The sequence below is a fragment of the Microcaecilia unicolor genome, chromosome 3 (assembly GCF_901765095.1).
Source record: "Microcaecilia unicolor chromosome 3, aMicUni1.1, whole genome shotgun sequence".
NCBI lineage: Eukaryota > Metazoa > Chordata > Amphibia > Gymnophiona > Siphonopidae > Microcaecilia > Microcaecilia unicolor.
In genome coordinates, this window is record NC_044033.1 from 482,974,102 (window position 1) to 482,990,627 (window position 16,526).

The following is a 16,526-nucleotide window of genomic DNA, read 5'->3' on the forward strand; positions in this document are numbered from 1 at the left end:
CTGCCTACTGTTTCTACATTTTGCGGTGCTGGGCCATCACTTCCACTTCAGGGCTTTGCCCTTCGGTCTTGCCATGGCACCAAGAATGTTTGCCAAGGTTATGGTGCTGGTAACATCCTTCCTTCGGCACCAGGGAATCAGAGTTCACCCATATCTCGACTACTAGCATATTCATGTGTCATCCTAATTGGACAGTGTGGCAGCGACGGACAAAGTTCATCGTCTTCTGCAGTTGTTGGGTTGGGTGATGAATTTTGAGACGAGCAGACTAACTCCATCACAGATGTTGGAGTATCTGGGCATTCTGTTTGAAGCAGCATGGAAGAGGATCTTCTTTATGTAACGCAGACGGTTGAAGCTGGTTCAACAGATTCGTCGTCTTCTCAGTCAAGGTAGACCCAGGGTCTGAGACTAGGTCCGGATTCTGGGGTCACTGATGGCTGCAGTGGAAGTGGTGCCATGGACAAGGGCTCATATGCGGGCGTTACAGGAATTTCTTCTCTGCCGCTGGTCTCTGGTGTCTCAGAAGTACGACCTTCATCTTCCTTGGATGCTGGTTCCCTGAGTATGCAGTGGTGGTTTTTCACTCATGAATTTGACTATCTGAGCTCCCTTTTTGATAACATAATGGAAAGTGGTGACAACGGACGCCAGCAGGTCAGGTTGGGGAGCTCATTACAAGTTCCATCTTGCACAGGGCACCTGGACGGAACAGAAGTCTCAGTGATCGATAAATCACTTGGAGCTCAGGGTAGCGAGGAATAACTTACACGACTTTGCTCCCTTTCAGGCAGGGGCCCTAGTCCGAGTTTTTCCCGGCAATACAGTGGCTTATGTCAAGAAGCAAGGCAGGACTTACAGTTGTTTAATGGCGGTGGAGGCAGTGGCCTTCATGAGTTGGGTGGAGAAAAATCTTATCTGCTTGTCGGCAGCTGACATCGCGGGGTCCTTGAATTTGAACTTTCTCAGTAGGTACTCCTTGGTCCTGGGAGAATGGGAACTATGCAGTCAAGTGTTTCAGGTGATAGTAGACCAATGGGATGCTCTGCTTTTGGACTTGATAGTGCTGAAAAGGAATGCCAAAGTGCCCAAGTTCTTCAGCCGTTGGAAAGAACTGGGATTGATGAGGATTGATACCCTACTGCAGCTTTGGCCAAAGATGCCTACTGTATGTCTACTGTATGTCTTCCCTCCTTGACCCATGTGTGGCCCTGTGTTGAAAAGGATCGCATTGCACTGGGGTCAAACAATTTTTATAGCCCTGGATTGACTGCAGAGCCTGTGGTACTCAGACCTGATTCAACGACTGGACAGGGGTTCTTTCCATCTTCTGTAGGTACACAGCCTAATGAAGCAAAGTCTGGTGCTCATGGAGCTTCCGTGCCCTGTTGGTCTTACGTCTTGGCCATTGAAAGGATGAAAAGGTTATTCTGATTTGGTCATTGATATCTTGCTTCATGCTCAGAAAGGCTCTACATCTATAGCATATGCTAAGGTGTGGAGGATGTTCGAGGTCTGGTGTTCTGAGTGCAGACTGGTGTTCTGAGCATGGACTCTCTCTGTTCTTTGCTCAAATTGCACACATCCTAGCGGTTCTCCAGGCAGGTCTTCAGAAAGGATTGGTGTTGGGCTCTCTAAAAGTTCAGGTTGCGATATTGGCCTGTTTAAGGGGCCAACTACAAAAGACTTCTCTTGCAGCTTACCCAGATATCATTCAATTCTTGCAGGTAGCAGGCTGCTTATGGCCTCCCTTTGCTGTTTCTAGAATGGAACCTTAATTTAGTCCTTTGGGCTTTTCAGAAGCCTCATTTTGAGCCACACTGGAAGGCCACCTTGAAAAATCTTACGTAAAGGCAGCATTCTTGGTGGTTGTTTTGTCGTCAGTTAGGGTTTCAGAGCTTCAGGATCCTTTCCTTTGCTTTTCAGAGACAGAGGTCTCCCTGCGCACAGTTTCTTCCTTTCTTCCGAAAGTGGTATCAGCATTTTATCTCGACCAATCTGTGGAGCGTCTGTCCTTTCTCAGAGAGGATGAAAGGGCTCAGTGTTCTTCCTTGAAGCTTCTCGATGTGTGTAGAATCTTCATTAGATATCTGGAAGTCACGAATGAGTTTCGCAATTCGGACAGACTCTGCTTTTTTTTTTTTTATTTTTTTTTTGTAAATAGAGGCTTGGCCTCATGGCTTCCAAGCCTGCAATTGCTAGATAGCTGAAGGAGACTATCACGTCATCTTATTTGCTTGCAGGGAAGCAGACTTCTCAAGCCTTGTGGGCTCATTCTACGAGGCATACAGTGATTATCCTGGACAGAGACTACCTTACTGTCTCGGCGGATTTTTACTACAAGGTGAATGTTGCAGCACGCTTAGAAGGCAGTTTTGGAGCTTTGGTCCTCAGGGCTTTGGTGCCAGGAACCCACCCACCCACTCTAGGGATTGCTTTTGAACATTCCACAGGTTCTGGAATAGTGGGAAGCTACATAATGGAAGGAGAAATTAGGTCTTACCTGACAATTTTCTTTCTATTAGTCCTTCCCACTATTCAAATCCTGCCCGAGGTTTCTGAGATGTTTAGTCGGTGTGAAGTAATGGATCAAATAACGAATGTCACCTTGCATGGTGCCTCCTGCATACCTCTTGTTCTCTACAAGGTGTCCAGAGATGAGAGGTCCACACATGTTTGCTTGTCTGCTTAATGTTAGATTAGTTGTTGAAGGTTGTTATGTTTGTTCTGAGTTTCTCCTTACTGCGTGTCTAGGTAAATACTGAGGAGCTGGACTGGATGCCAAGAGAGAGATGTCTCAGCTCAGCTCAGCTCAGCTCAGTTTTCAGTTCTCTATCTGATGGACACAACTATCCCACAGGTTCTGGAATAGTGGGAAGGACTAATGGAAAGAAAATTGTCAGGTTCAGACCTAATTTCTCCTTTCGCCCTGCAAAATTTTATTTTTTCTGAAAGTAATGCTTTAAAATCAATGATTTCTCACTCTCATTACCCAAGGGTCACTAAAAGAGTAGATCTAGTATTCACATCTTGAGTGTCCTCAAGAAAGCAGTTAAATCAGCCTCTGATTATACCAATTGGGTCTACTTCTTATTGATCTATTTGGAGTGTTTATTTTTATCTGATAGGTATTAAAAATGTGTAACTGATATAGTTCTAGCTGAACACTGTTTAGATACCTCACCAATATTATTATGGTGTTGCTGATTGCAATAGAATTAACTGTGCTTGATGTAATTGTTCTTATAACAGGTAATGCATGTGAAGCCATTCTTACATGAAGCATTTTTACTTGCTAAGAAATGTATTTTGATAATCTAACAGGAGTTCAAGTTACTGGCTATGTATGGTGCATTGCTTTCATAATATGATGGTACCTGAAAAGATCAATGGAGCAGAATAAACTGGGTTGTTGGAAGATCTTTTTTTAGGGTCAGAGGGATATAATTTGTGTTCTTATTAGCTCAAATGTGACACTTGAAAGCAGAGAAAGCAACAGCACAGGTCTTTCCTTTGGGTCAGTTTTCCTTTGGCAAATAAACTTTCAGATGCTCTTACTTTGTTGTTTGCCTTGGTTATTTGGTGCATTCCCTCTTTCGCCCGTGCTGTTGCTTCTCGATTCTCCTTGTGGAAGGTGTGTGGACACCATCTGTTTTTACACTTGGCACTGGAGGGAGTGGAAAGGAAATTGTTAAAAGGAAAAACAGAAGGTTTGATTGTGTTTTTGTACCCCATGTGTGTCAGACTCGCAGTGTATTGTGTTGTGGTGTTTGCTGTTCTCTATACGCACTTTTTTTTCTCTTAAATTTCTATTTAAAGTATATCTATGACATTTCTTTTTCAGGAAAGAATATCCTCCTCATATTCAGAAGATAGAAACTGACCATATTAGAGGACCTCGGCCCAAAGGTCTGTGTAATCTGTTTTTCAGTTTACACTGTTATAAATTAGTAAATTTACACACAATGACTATATAAATACATACAATATTTCTTCTGCTTTCTGCCAAAATACTGTTGTCTCCTCAAAGGAAGGTATTAGGTATTTGCATTTACTCGTGCACATTCTAGGATACTTGTTGAAGCAAATTCTGCCCGTTTCATCTTTGATTTTGTTTTCTTTAAATCCCATAATAAGGATCGCCCCTGCCTCCAAAATAAAATGCAGCAGCTAAATGTTTTTTGGAATTGACTAGTCGGAGATGTTTGCAAGTTAATAAATGTTTTATGATTTTTTTTTTTTAATTTGGCGGTATGTAGCACTACCATACAAACATTTTAAAGCTTGGAATCTTCACAAAGCTAATACTAGAGGTGTGTAGAGGAATTTTTTTGTTTTGTTTTGTGTCGTTTCTCATGTTTCTAGGAATCTTTTTTTTTTTTTTTTTAATTCTGTTGTCATGGGAGCAATGTTGAGTGCGCACTTTTTCCCTATAGTGAATGCATACATAAACCATCGCACATGCGGGAAGTAGGAAAGAATGTGTACTCTTCCTGAATAGTGCATGCTATTTTGAAAGCATGCACACTATTGACAGCACATTAAATTTTGTGGTTGGGTGTGTGCTCATTTTTGTTTGCCACTGACAAGAAATACATAGTTGACATTTCCTGTGTTGTTTCAAATAAAGGCACATCCCTAGCTAATAATTTTTGCCAGATATCCTTTGTGGTGGGCATTAACAGGATTAAGAGGGCTGCAGCTCTTAGCTTCTTAGTACTCAGTGCTTTCCTTGATGTGATAGACAGTCAAGAATCTTTGGCTCCAGTAAACCAGCAGCAGGGCTTATGCACATGCAATAAAATTGACAATAGGTCCTCTGAAGTGAGAAATCTCTCAACTCCCTGAATGTCTCGGTGAGTTTCTGCTCATATATTTTCTGGAGTTAATTCATATCCATGTAAAGCAGGGATTTTGAGAGAGTGGATGTTGCATATTAGGTTTGTGCGATTGGTTGGCCTATTAGATGGAACATATAAGAGCAATCAGGATAATTTGTAATTACTGCCCCCACCCTCTGTTCTGTTTTTCACTCCTCCCTAGAGAGACAGAGATGCGACTCAGATGATGGCAATCATAATCAGAAGTTATTGGAGGAGCATGTCAAATGTGAACTGTGACTTGTATGGGAACTGAGGGAGAAAAGAGGCAGGACCAGCTGCTGGACCTAAATTTGTGTAATCATGATCAGAAGAGAATAGAATATGGGGCATTGCTATAAGTCCCCGTATCCACTACACCTGCATAACAAGCCTGTGTCTTCTGAGTGAACAGCTTGATATTGTTGTTTTGCACCCAGCAGATGTATATTCCCTGGAATGTATGGGAGCTTGTTCTTTGAAGACCCTGTATTGTCATCAATAAAAAAAATTGTTTCAAGTCAAAAGCACTTATCTAGTTAGCAGATGCTATTAATCAGATAAGTGTTGGCAAAAGAAATATTCAGTGGCACAAGTGGGATAGTGCTGTTGAATATGTACTCTGCATCGACACTAGATGGTGCCATGGTGATCTGTGGGTGGAGGTTTGCTATTGGATTAGTAGTCTGAATATGGCCGCTAACTGATAAAACTTGTAGTTCAGCATACTGGTGCTGAATATCCGGTTTCATTTTAACTTCAGATGTGGGTGTTCTTCTTAACTCTGGCTGCCATGGTTATATTGGATCCTCTGTATTGATCTGTTTTATTTCTGATGTATCACACATTTGTCTGGGAACAGTTGGTATGTGTAAGTCTTTTGCATTGATTGTCACATGTATGATTATCTCCCAGTTGGTGAGAGTTCATATGGGTGTGCTCGATGCAAAGAGCTCCTAGCTCTCAGAGAATGAGTCTGTTCTCTTGAGGCTAGAGTAGCAGACTTGGAGGAGCTGAGGGAGACAGAGAAGTACATAGGAGGAGGCCTACAGGGACGTTATTGAGAAGTCTCACCTCCAATCTGGCAGCCCCTGTGCTGCCTTGGAGGAGGTAAGTCTTCGATTATTAGGCATGTAGATAGCTGGGTGGCTTGTGGATGTTAGGATCGCCTGGTCCCTTGCCTGCCTGGTGCGAAGGTGACAGACCTCATATGTCATCTAGATAGGGGAGGAGCCGGTTGTCTTGGTACATGTGGGTACCAATGACATAGGAAAATGTGAGAAAGAGGTTCTAGACGCCAAATTTTGGCTCTTAGGTAGAAAGCTCAAATCTAGAACCTCTAGGGTAGCATTTTCCGAAGTGCTACCTGTTCCACACGTAGGGCCCAAGAGACAGGCAGAGCTCCAGTGTCTTAATGTGAGGATGAGGCGATGGTGCAGGGAGGAGGGTTTTAGATTTATAAGGAACTGGGCAATATTCTGGGGAAGGGGGAGCCTATTCCGGAAGGATGGGCTTCACCTTACCAGGGTGGGACCAGCCTGCTGGTAAGCATTTAAAAAGGAGATAGAGCAGCTTTTATTTATTTATTTATTGCATTTGTATCCCACATTTTCCCACCTATTTGCAGGCTCAATGTGGCTTACAATACATCATGAATGGTGGAAACATAAAAGAGTATATACATTTAGTATTACATAGGATCTTGGGTAACATGACATTGACGAAACATGACAGTAGTGTAGCAAGCAAACACTACAAGACAATTCTGGATATATGTGTAGATCACATTTGTTGATCTTTGTGGTATGCCTTGTTAAAGAGATGGGTCTTCAGTAGTTTACGGAAGTTAGTTAATTCATAGATTGTTTTCAGGCTGTGCGGCAGCGCGTTCCAGAATTGTGTGCTCAAGTAGGAAAAGGTTGATGCATGCGACTGTATTTTAGACCTTTACAGTTGGGGAAGTGGAGATTGAGGAATGTGCGGGATGATTTTTTAGCATTCCTGGGTGGTAGGTCTATCAGGTCTGACATGTAGGCTGGGGCATCTCCGTGAATGATTTTGTGAACTAGGGTACATATTTTGAATGTGATGCGTTCTTTAAGTGGGAGCCAGTGTAGCTTTTCTCGTAGGGGTTTCACACTTTCATATTTTGTTTTTCCGAATATGAGTCTAGCTGCTGTGTTCTGAGCTGTCTGAAGTTTCTTGATTATTTGCTCTTTGCAGCCGGCGTATAATGCGTTGCAGTAGTCTAGATGACTGAGTACCATTGATTGTACCAGGTTGCGGAAGACGGTCCTTGGGAAGAAAGGTCTTACTCTTTTTAGTTTCCACATTGAGTGGAACATCTTGGTTGTGTTTTTCGCGTTACTCTCAAGAGTTAGGTGTCGATCAATGGTAACTCCAAGAATTTTTAGGGTATCCGAAATTGGAAGGTTCAATTTTGGTGTATTAAAGGCAGTGAATTTGTTCTTGTTATGTTGAGAGGTGAGTATTAGGCATTGAGTTTTTTGTGCATTACGTTTCAGCCGAAATGCATCCGCCCATGAATGCATGATCTGGAGACTTTGGTTGATGTCCTTGGAAATTTCCTTAAGATCTTGTTTGAATGGGATGTAGATTGTTACGTCATCTGCGTATATGTATGGGTTGAGGTTTTGGTTTGATAATAGCTTCGCCAAGGGTATCATCATTAAGTTGAATAGAGATGGCGAGAGGGGGGAACCCTGTGGGACTCCGCATTCTGGTATTCATGGGGCTGAGGTAGTTGAGTTAGATGTCACTTGGTATGATCGTGTGGTTAGGAATCCCTTAAACCAGTTGAGAACATTACCTCCAATTCCAAAGTAGTCAAGGATATGTAGTAGTATTCCATGATCAACCATGTCAAAAGCGCTTGACATGTCAAATTGTAGGAGAAGTATGTTCTTTCCAGATGTAATCATTTGTTTGAATTTGGTCATGAGAGTAGCTGGTACTGTTTCAGTACTGTGGTTAGACCGAAATCCTGACTGAGAGTCGTGGAGTATTGAGAATTTATTTAAGTAGTCTGTAAGTTGTTTGGTCACCAATCCTTCCGTTAATTTGGTTATTAAGGGAATGGATGCTACTGGTCTGTAGTTGGTTAATTCACTGGCACTTTTCTTTGCGTCTTTGGGTATGGGGGTGAGTAGAATGTTTCCTTTCTCCCTCGGGGAAAAGTCCATTTTGTAACATATAATTCAAGTGTTTCGTTATATGTGTTATAAATTGTTGAGGAGCTGATGTCATAAGATTGTTTGGACATATGTCTAGTTTGCAATGAGATTTGGCAAATCTTTTAAGCGTTTGGGAGATGATATCCTCTGATAGTGTTTCGAAGTTGGTCCAGGTTCTGTCTGCTGGGCAAATGCCAGGGTTTGGGTCTAGACAGGTAAGGAGTTCCGTATAGCCAATGGTACTGGCAGGTATCTTGATTCGCAGTTGTACAATTTTCTCGTTGAAGTATCTCGCGAGATTGTCTGCTCCTGGTGCTTCTTTGCTATTGGTTGTGATTGGTGTAGTATCTAGCAGTTTATTCACGAGTTGGAAGAGTTTATGCGTGTCTTTGTAGTTTGGACCAATTACAGTTTTGTAATATAATCTTTTGGTTTGTCTTATGGTATATTTGTATTTTCTTTGAAGTTGCTTCCAGGCTTTAAGTGTGGGCTCATCTTTCTTTTTATTCCATGCACGTTCTAACCTTCTAACTTGTGTTTTAAGTTTTTTCAACTCTTCATTGAACCATGGTATTGAATTCTTTCTATGTGAGGTTCTGGTTTGGATTGGAGCAATATTGTCTAATATGGCTCTGCAACTGTCATCCCATTCTAAGAGGGATTGGATTGTAATCTGTTTTTATTGTCCATTCGTTATAGTAGATCTGTTGCCAGAATATTACCGGGTCTATTTTTCCTCTCGTGGTGTAGGTTTTCCGTTCTTGTTTATTCGGTGAGTTTTTCGTTCGCCATTGGAGGGAGATGTTTGCTTTATAGTGGTCGGACCACTAGAACCTGGGGGAAGGCCAACAGTCATTCAAAAACGCATGATTCGGAGCAAGGTATCTTTCAAAGACCAAAACAGGGAAGATAGGGTATCCCAATAGTGAGGTTTCAAAAGAGACCATAGTAGATCAGGTGACCTTAAGTAAAAATAAGACAAAAGATTGCAAATTAACACTGTCAACTAATGAGCAAGATGTAAATAGGAACAACAAACAGAGTTTGAAATGTCTATATGCAAATACCAGAAGCCTAAGAAACAAGATGGGAGAGTTAGAATATATTGCACTAAATGAAAAATTAGATATAATAGGCATCTCTGAGACCTGGTGGAAGGAAGATAAGCAGTGGGACACTGTTGTACCAGGGTACAAATTATAACGTAGTGATAAGGTGGATCGAATGGGTGGAGGGGTACCTTTGTATTTTAGGAGGGCCTTGAATCAAATAGATTGAAAATTCTGCAGGAAAAAGCACATCTTGGAATCGCTATTGGTTGAAATTCCATTTGTAAAGGGGGAAAGGACAGTGATAGGAGTGTACTACTGTCCACCTAGCCAGCATGAACAGACGGATGTAGAAATGTTGTCAGAAATTAGGGAGGCTAACAAAGCTGGGCAACACAGTAATAATGGGTGATTTCAATTACCCCGATATTGACTGGGTAAATGTAACATCATTGCATGCTAGGGAGGTAAATTCCTTGACGAAATCAAGGACTGCTTTATGGAGCAGCTTGTACAGGAGCCGACAAGAAAAGGATAAATTCTAGACCTCGTCCTTAGTGGAGCGCATGATCAGGTGCGGGAAGTAATGGTGCTGGGGCCGCTTGATAACAGTGATCATAATATGATCAGATTTGATGTTGGCTTTGGAGTAAGTACACACAGGAAATTCAATACATTAGCGTTTAACTTTCAAATAGGAGACTATGATAAAACGAGAAGAACAACGGAAAAAAACTTACAGGATCAGCTGCAAAGGTCTAAAATTTACATCAGGCTCGGATGCTGTTGAAAAATACCATCTTGGAAGCTCAGGCCAAATATATTCTGTGTATTAAAAAAGGAGGCAGGAAGACAGCCAACATGGTTAAAAAGTGAGGTGAAGGAAGCTGTTAGAGCTAAAAGAAAATCCTTCAGAAAATGGAAGAAGGAAATGACTGAAAATAATAAGACTTCTCCAATTGGCAATATTAACTAAATTGTCCTCTGTGGGATTAAATTCACACTCTACTGCACTTCACTCCCACCAGTTCAATTCTTCACCTCCACATACATATTCAATTTTCTTTTCCTTTGTGACCTCAGTTGTGCACACCGCCAAGAATCAATAATGGCAGTGAAATCTGCACAAATATCTTCACCGGTTCACATTTTTCATGCTTAGTTTTTCTAAATTAACTTATTTATATATTTTTATTTATTTAAATCTGTTTTCAGATACTCATCTTAATAATGTAATTCGGACCCAGGGGCGATAACATCAGCATGAAAAATGTGAACCGGTGAAGATATTTGTGCAGATTTCATTGCCATTATTGATTCTTGGTGGTATGCACAACTGAGGTCACAAAGGAAAAGAAAATTGAATATGTATGTGGAGGCGAAGAATTAAACTGGTGGGAGTGAAGTGCAGTAGAGAGTGAAAATAATAAGAAGCAGGGTAAGGAATGGCTAGTCAAATGCAAAGCGCTGATAGGGAAGGCAGAGAGAGACTTCGAAAAAAAGATTGAGTTGGAGGCAAAAACATAAAGTAAAACATTTTTTTTAGGTTGGACCTCTAGATGACTGAAGAGTAAAAGGGACAATCAGGGAAGAGAGAGCCATAGCAGAGAGATGAAATTAATTCTTTGTTTTGGTCTTCACCAAGGAAGATTTGGGAGAGATACCGGTGCCAGAAGTGGTATTCAAAGCTGACGAGTCAGAGAAACTGAATGAAATCTCTATAAACCTGGAGGATATAAATATGACTTAGTTCATAGAAGTCGAGGCCCTTTGAAAATGCTATAGAGAGATGGCGTTCAAGAAGGGCCACCCTGGGTCCTGCTACTGCAATAGCAAATATTCCTGAAAGTGGCATTAGTGTGTTTCATTATTGAGAGGGATGACATCAAAGGTGCTACTGCTGGTAATTGCACAATTTGACAAATTAAAGAGTAGCAAATCTCCTGGACTGTATGGTATTTATTCCCGAGTACTGATAGAATTGAAAAATGAACTTGCGGAACTGTTGTTAGTAATATGTAATTTATCTTTAAAATCAAGCGTGGTTCTAGAAGATTGGAGGGTGGCCAATGTAACGCCGATTTTTTAAAAAAAGGATCCAGAGGAGATCCAGGAAATTATAGACCGGTGAGCCTGACGTCAGTGCCGGGCAATTCTGGTCACCGCATCGCAAAAAAAGATATAGTGGAGTTAGAAAAGGTACGGAGAAGGGCGACGAAAATGATAAAGGGAATGAGATGACTTCCCTATGAGGAAAGGCTAGGGCTCTTCAGCTTTGAGAAAAGACAGCTGAGGGTAGATATGATAGAGGTCTATAAAATAATGAGTGGAGTGGAACAGGTAGAAGTGAATCGCTTGTTTGCTGTTTCCAAAAATACTAGTAGTAGGGGGCACGCATTGAAGCCAGAAAGTAGTAAATTTAAAACGAATCAGAGAAAATATTTCTTCATTGAACATGTAATTAAACTCTGGAATTCATTGCCAGAGAATGTAGTAAAAGCAGTTAGCTTAGCAGGGTTTTAAAAAGGTTTGGATGGCTTCCTAAAGGAAAAGTTTATATACCATTATTAAAATGGATTTGGGGAAAATCCGCTGCTTATTTCTAGAATAAGCAGCATAAAATTTATTGTACTGTTTTGGGATATTGCTAGGGACTTGTTACCTGGATTGGCCACTGTTGGAAACAGGATGCTGGGGTTGATGGACCTTTGGTCTGTCCCAGCATGATAATACTTATGTACATATGAGGAGGATAGCAGTTGTTTTGTTTCTTTATCCTGCCCAGCTAATAGCTAATTCCTTATTATCCCACCAGACCAGTCCACATGTTTAGGTTTTTGCTATCATGCGGGCAGGTGGTGACAGAACTACTGAGCTCCAATGTCATCACTTAAGAACCCTGTTCAACCCCCTGCTAGTCAGCGTTTTTCAGTCTCTAGCGTAAGATTCCTGTTCAACTTCTGGTATTCTGCTAGGATTTTATTTTCATTTACTTGGTCAGTCATATAAAAAAAAAAGCTGCAGCAGGCTTGGAGGGTTTTCTGGCTTTCAAAAAAAATTAGGGTCCTAGATTCCCCTCCCCCCCCCCCCCCCCCCCTTTTCTTAGGGTGTTAGATTTTTCTTGTACCTTGGACATTTCCCTTCAGGGCACAAACTTGTCTTCTCTTCAGCAGATAGTTAACTAACAGTTACCTATATCGGTGCTTCTTTGGTCTTTATTTACCCTCTGTGATTTATCTGTAAAAAAGACTTCTTTTGTATTTGACTTTGTTGGTTTTCTTTGTCAGACTAGCTTTTGTGCAGGTCGCTGGTGTATTTTCACTTTGACAGTGCTGCGGGAGAGAAACAAGCGCTGTTCGGTTTGTGGGGCGCAAAAGTTTGCTGCTGCGGCAGCAGGGGGAAAATGATGACAATGTAAGGAGAAAGCTAGTTTCCTTTTCTCTTGGTGCCAAAGGACTGTTGGATGAGCAGCGATCTGGTTCTTCTGGGAGAGCACAGTCAGCAGTTAATGTGGCTGAGTCACAACAGACCCAATTTTGGTGGGAACTGCCGCCATGTTTGCAGCACTGACAGCAGTTCTGACAGAGACCAGCTTTCTCAGTTGTCTTCCTGCTGGTAGTAGTAGAGCCTTCTCCTGTGGGTAGATTGTAGGATTTAGATTTTGCTCAAAATTTCTTGCCTGAATTTATTCTCTTGTTTTACATTGCCTTTTGTATAGGCAGAGTTTTACCCTCTTCTTTTGCATTATCTAATGTCCCTGCTTCTTCTCCTAATATAGCTTGCTTATTTATTGTAATTGTGAAAAGGTGTATATATAGTAATGACATCAGTGTGTATATGACTGGATTAAGTCCCATTTTTTCCAATTTGTAGCCTAAATTCTGATGTGCGCAGTTCAAAAGGGGCGTGGCTATGGCAGGGAAATGGACTTTCCTCGGGAGTTCCCAAATTTATCCACGTAGTTATAGTATATGGCCCAGTGCGTATAAATGTACACGCAGGGATGTACACAATGATGTCATCATTGAGTAACCAGACAGATTTTGGTAAATCTTCTATTGAGAAATTAAACAAAACCAACACAAGTTTTTGCTACATTCAATTTTAAATGATTAGCTTTCATCTAAGAACTAACCCTCTGCATACTTAATCTCAAAAAGTCAAAAGCTTCCCTAATTGTATTCTGTGTATGAAAAAAATTGAATATCATCAGCATAGATCCTAAATTGTAATCCCAAACGCTATAATAATCTACACAATGGAACCATATAAATGTTGAAAAACATGCTGGATAACGCCAAACCCTGAGGAATGCCTGTAGGCGTTTCATACCAAGCAGGCTTGCATTTTTGCTGTAGTAGTTGAATCTTCCTAGATGTTAGATAAGAATCAAACTATTTTAATACTGTACTGTCTATATCAGTAGATTTCAATCTTCTCAAAAGAATCTCATGATCCAAAGAATCAAAAGCTGCTGATATATCCAGTGTTACCAATAAGCATATAGATCCTTTGTCAAAGCCTATTTTAATCACTACTACTACTACTACTACTATTTAGCATTTCTATAGCGCTACAAGGCATACGCAGCGCTGCACAAACATAGAAGAAAGACAGTCCCTGCTCAAAGAGCTTACAATCTAATAGACAAAAAATAAATAAAGTAAGCAAATCAAATCAATTAATGTGAACGGGAAGGAAGAGAGGAGAGTAGGTGGAGGCGAGTGGTTACAAGTGGTTACGAGTCAAAAGCAATGTTAAAGAGGTGGGCTTTCAGTCTAGATTTAAAGGTGGCCAAGGATGGGGCAAGACGTAGGGGCTCAGGAAGTTTATTCCAGGCGTAGGGTGCAGCGAGACAGAAGGCGCGAAGTCTGGAGTTGGCAGTAGTGGAGAAGGGAACAGATAAGAAGGATTTATCCATGGAGCGGAGTGCACGGGAAGGGGTGTAGGGAAGGACGAGTGTGGAGAGATACTGGGGAGCAGCAGAGTGAATACATTTATAGGTTAGTAGAAGAAGTTTGAACAGGATGCGAAAACGGATAGGGAGCCAGTGAAGGGTCTTGAGGAGAGGGGTAGTATGAGTAAAGCGACCCTGGCGGAAGATGAGACGGGCAGCAGAGTTTTGAACCGACTGGAGAGGGGAGAGGTGACTAAGTGGGAGGCCAGCAAGAAGCAGATTGCAGTAGTCTAAACGAGAGGTGACAAGGGTGTGGATGAGGGTTTTGGTAGAGTGCTCGGAAAGAAAGGGGCGGATTTTACGGATGTTGTAAAGAAAGAAATGACATGTCTTGGCGGTCTGCTGGATATGAGCAGAGAAGGAGAGAGAAGAGTCAAAGATGACCCCAAGGTTTCGAGCTGAGGAGACAGGGAGAATGAGAGAGCCATCAACAGAAATAGAAAATGGGGGGAGCGGGGAGGTGGGTTTGGGGGGGAAAATGAGAAGCTCGGTTTTGGTCATATTTAATTTCAGGTGGCGTTGAGACATCCAGGCAGCAATGTCAGACAAGCACGCTGAAACTTTGGTTTGGATGCAAGGTGAGATATCAGGGGTAGAAAGGTAGATTTGGGAGTCATCAGCATAGAGATGGTAGGAAAAGCCATGGGATGAGATTAATGAACCAAGGGAAGAAGTGTAGATAGAAAAGAGGAGGGGACCAAGAACAGAACCCTGAGGTACGCCGACAGGCAGAGGGATAGAAGTAGAAGAGGATCCACCAGAGTGAACACTAAAGGTGCGGAGGGAGAGGTAGGAAGAGAACCAGGAAAGGACAGAGCCCTGGAATCCAAGTGAGGACAGGGTATCGAGAAGTATGCTGTGATCGACAGTGTCAAAAGCAGCGGAAAGATCAAGAAGAATGAGGATGGAATATTGACCTCTGGATTTAGCCAGTAATAGGTCAGTTAAAGCTGTTAAGTTACCCAGGTTGGAAAAAGTAGGAGATGAGGATGATAGGTTTTCTGCTGTCTCTGGAGTGGAGGAAGAGCTACATATACATTTGGCAGAGCAACAGTTTGGGCTAGAGAAGACAGTCCTCTCCGTGCCCTCCAGGACACCTAATACCTAGTTTATATAAATAGCGCCATGCCCAATTGCAGGCACAGTTGACCAAGGCATAGGGTAATAGCTTGTATTTCACCAGCTATATCTAGAGTAGTGAGAATGCTACACATGCCTACCTCTCCTAATGTCACACTGGTGGTAGCTGCATGAGGCAGGGGTAGGCTGTAGGAATAGTGGGGGCACAATAGAAGGGTACAGATGAGCAGAGCTGAATTTTCAGGTTACAGATAATAGTCATATCTTGGTCTATATCTTAGCAGAAATAAGGACTTCGATGGAGGGCTGGAAGTTAAGCCAAAGAGACATAACTCTTGTTCCTGGCTCATACTGTGAAGAGGGGGACTGTTATAGTATCTGATACTTTGTATACTTCTGTACCTGGAAGCAAGAGAAGCGGCATTTGTGAATCTCTTGATCAAGATACACAGAAAATTAGTAGGATATTTCCATTGGTTTAAAAAATTGGTATGAGCTTCATCAGGGGCTTCTGTGCATCATATCATTCAGGATGTTATCAGCTGGAATTCAACCTATCTGATGCTGGAGAGGCTAGTGGAACAATGGACGGCCCTCCTTCAGATGTCGTTATTGAAATCTTCCTGAGGCACCAGGATCAGATAAATATGACTTAGTTCATAGAAGTCTTGAGGCCCTTTGAGGGTGCCATAGAAAGAAGGGCCACCCTGGGTCTTGCTTTGCAATAGCAAATATTTCTGAGTGTGGCATTAGTGTGTTTCATTAGTGAGAGGGATGACATCAGAGGTGTTACTACTACTACTACTACTACTACTTGACTGCTGGTGCACTCCTTGCAGCTGCAAGTGGAAAAAAAGATTGAATCCCCTCACCAAGGAGGATACTTATATGTCTGCTTTACTGATCAAGTGTTAAAGACAGGAAATTCACAAAATACAGCACAGTAAAAATATTGGACTGCATAAACAGAAAAGCTACATATTCTGCATAAAGAAAGTTCTCCGAGGACAAGCAGGCTGCTTGTTCTCACGACTGGGTTGATGTCCATGGCAGCCCCCACCAACCGGAAGAAAAGATTGCGGGAGGTCTCGCACGCAGGGCACGCCCATCGCGCATGCGCGGCCGTCTTCCCGCCCGTGCGCGACCGTTCCCGCTCAGTTTTTTTCCTTTCCGCGCTGGCCTCTCTTAGTCAGCCCCGGAAACCGGATTGCGGCCTAGCCCGCGGTTTTTCTTTATTACTATACGCGTTCGCCTTATTTTTTCTTTAAAAAAAAACGAAAAAGAGTCTTCCTAGTCACGAGGGCGCGTCGTTGCGGCCTTTTCTTTCTTTTTTGGGTGTGCTTTTCACCGCCACCATCGACGATTTTGACTTCGCCGACGCGATTTT

General features: G+C 42.1%; 1 protein-coding gene across 1 annotated transcript in view; it reads left to right on the plus strand.

Annotated features, from left to right (window-relative positions):
* SENP6 (SUMO specific peptidase 6) overlaps window positions 1-16,526 on the plus strand; it is a 344,871-nt gene that overhangs the window by 88,626 nt on the left and 239,719 nt on the right. Inside the window, 1 exon segment of the mRNA XM_030199054.1 lies at window positions 3,845-3,909. Coding sequence (XP_030054914.1) covers window positions 3,845-3,909 — 65 coding nt within the window.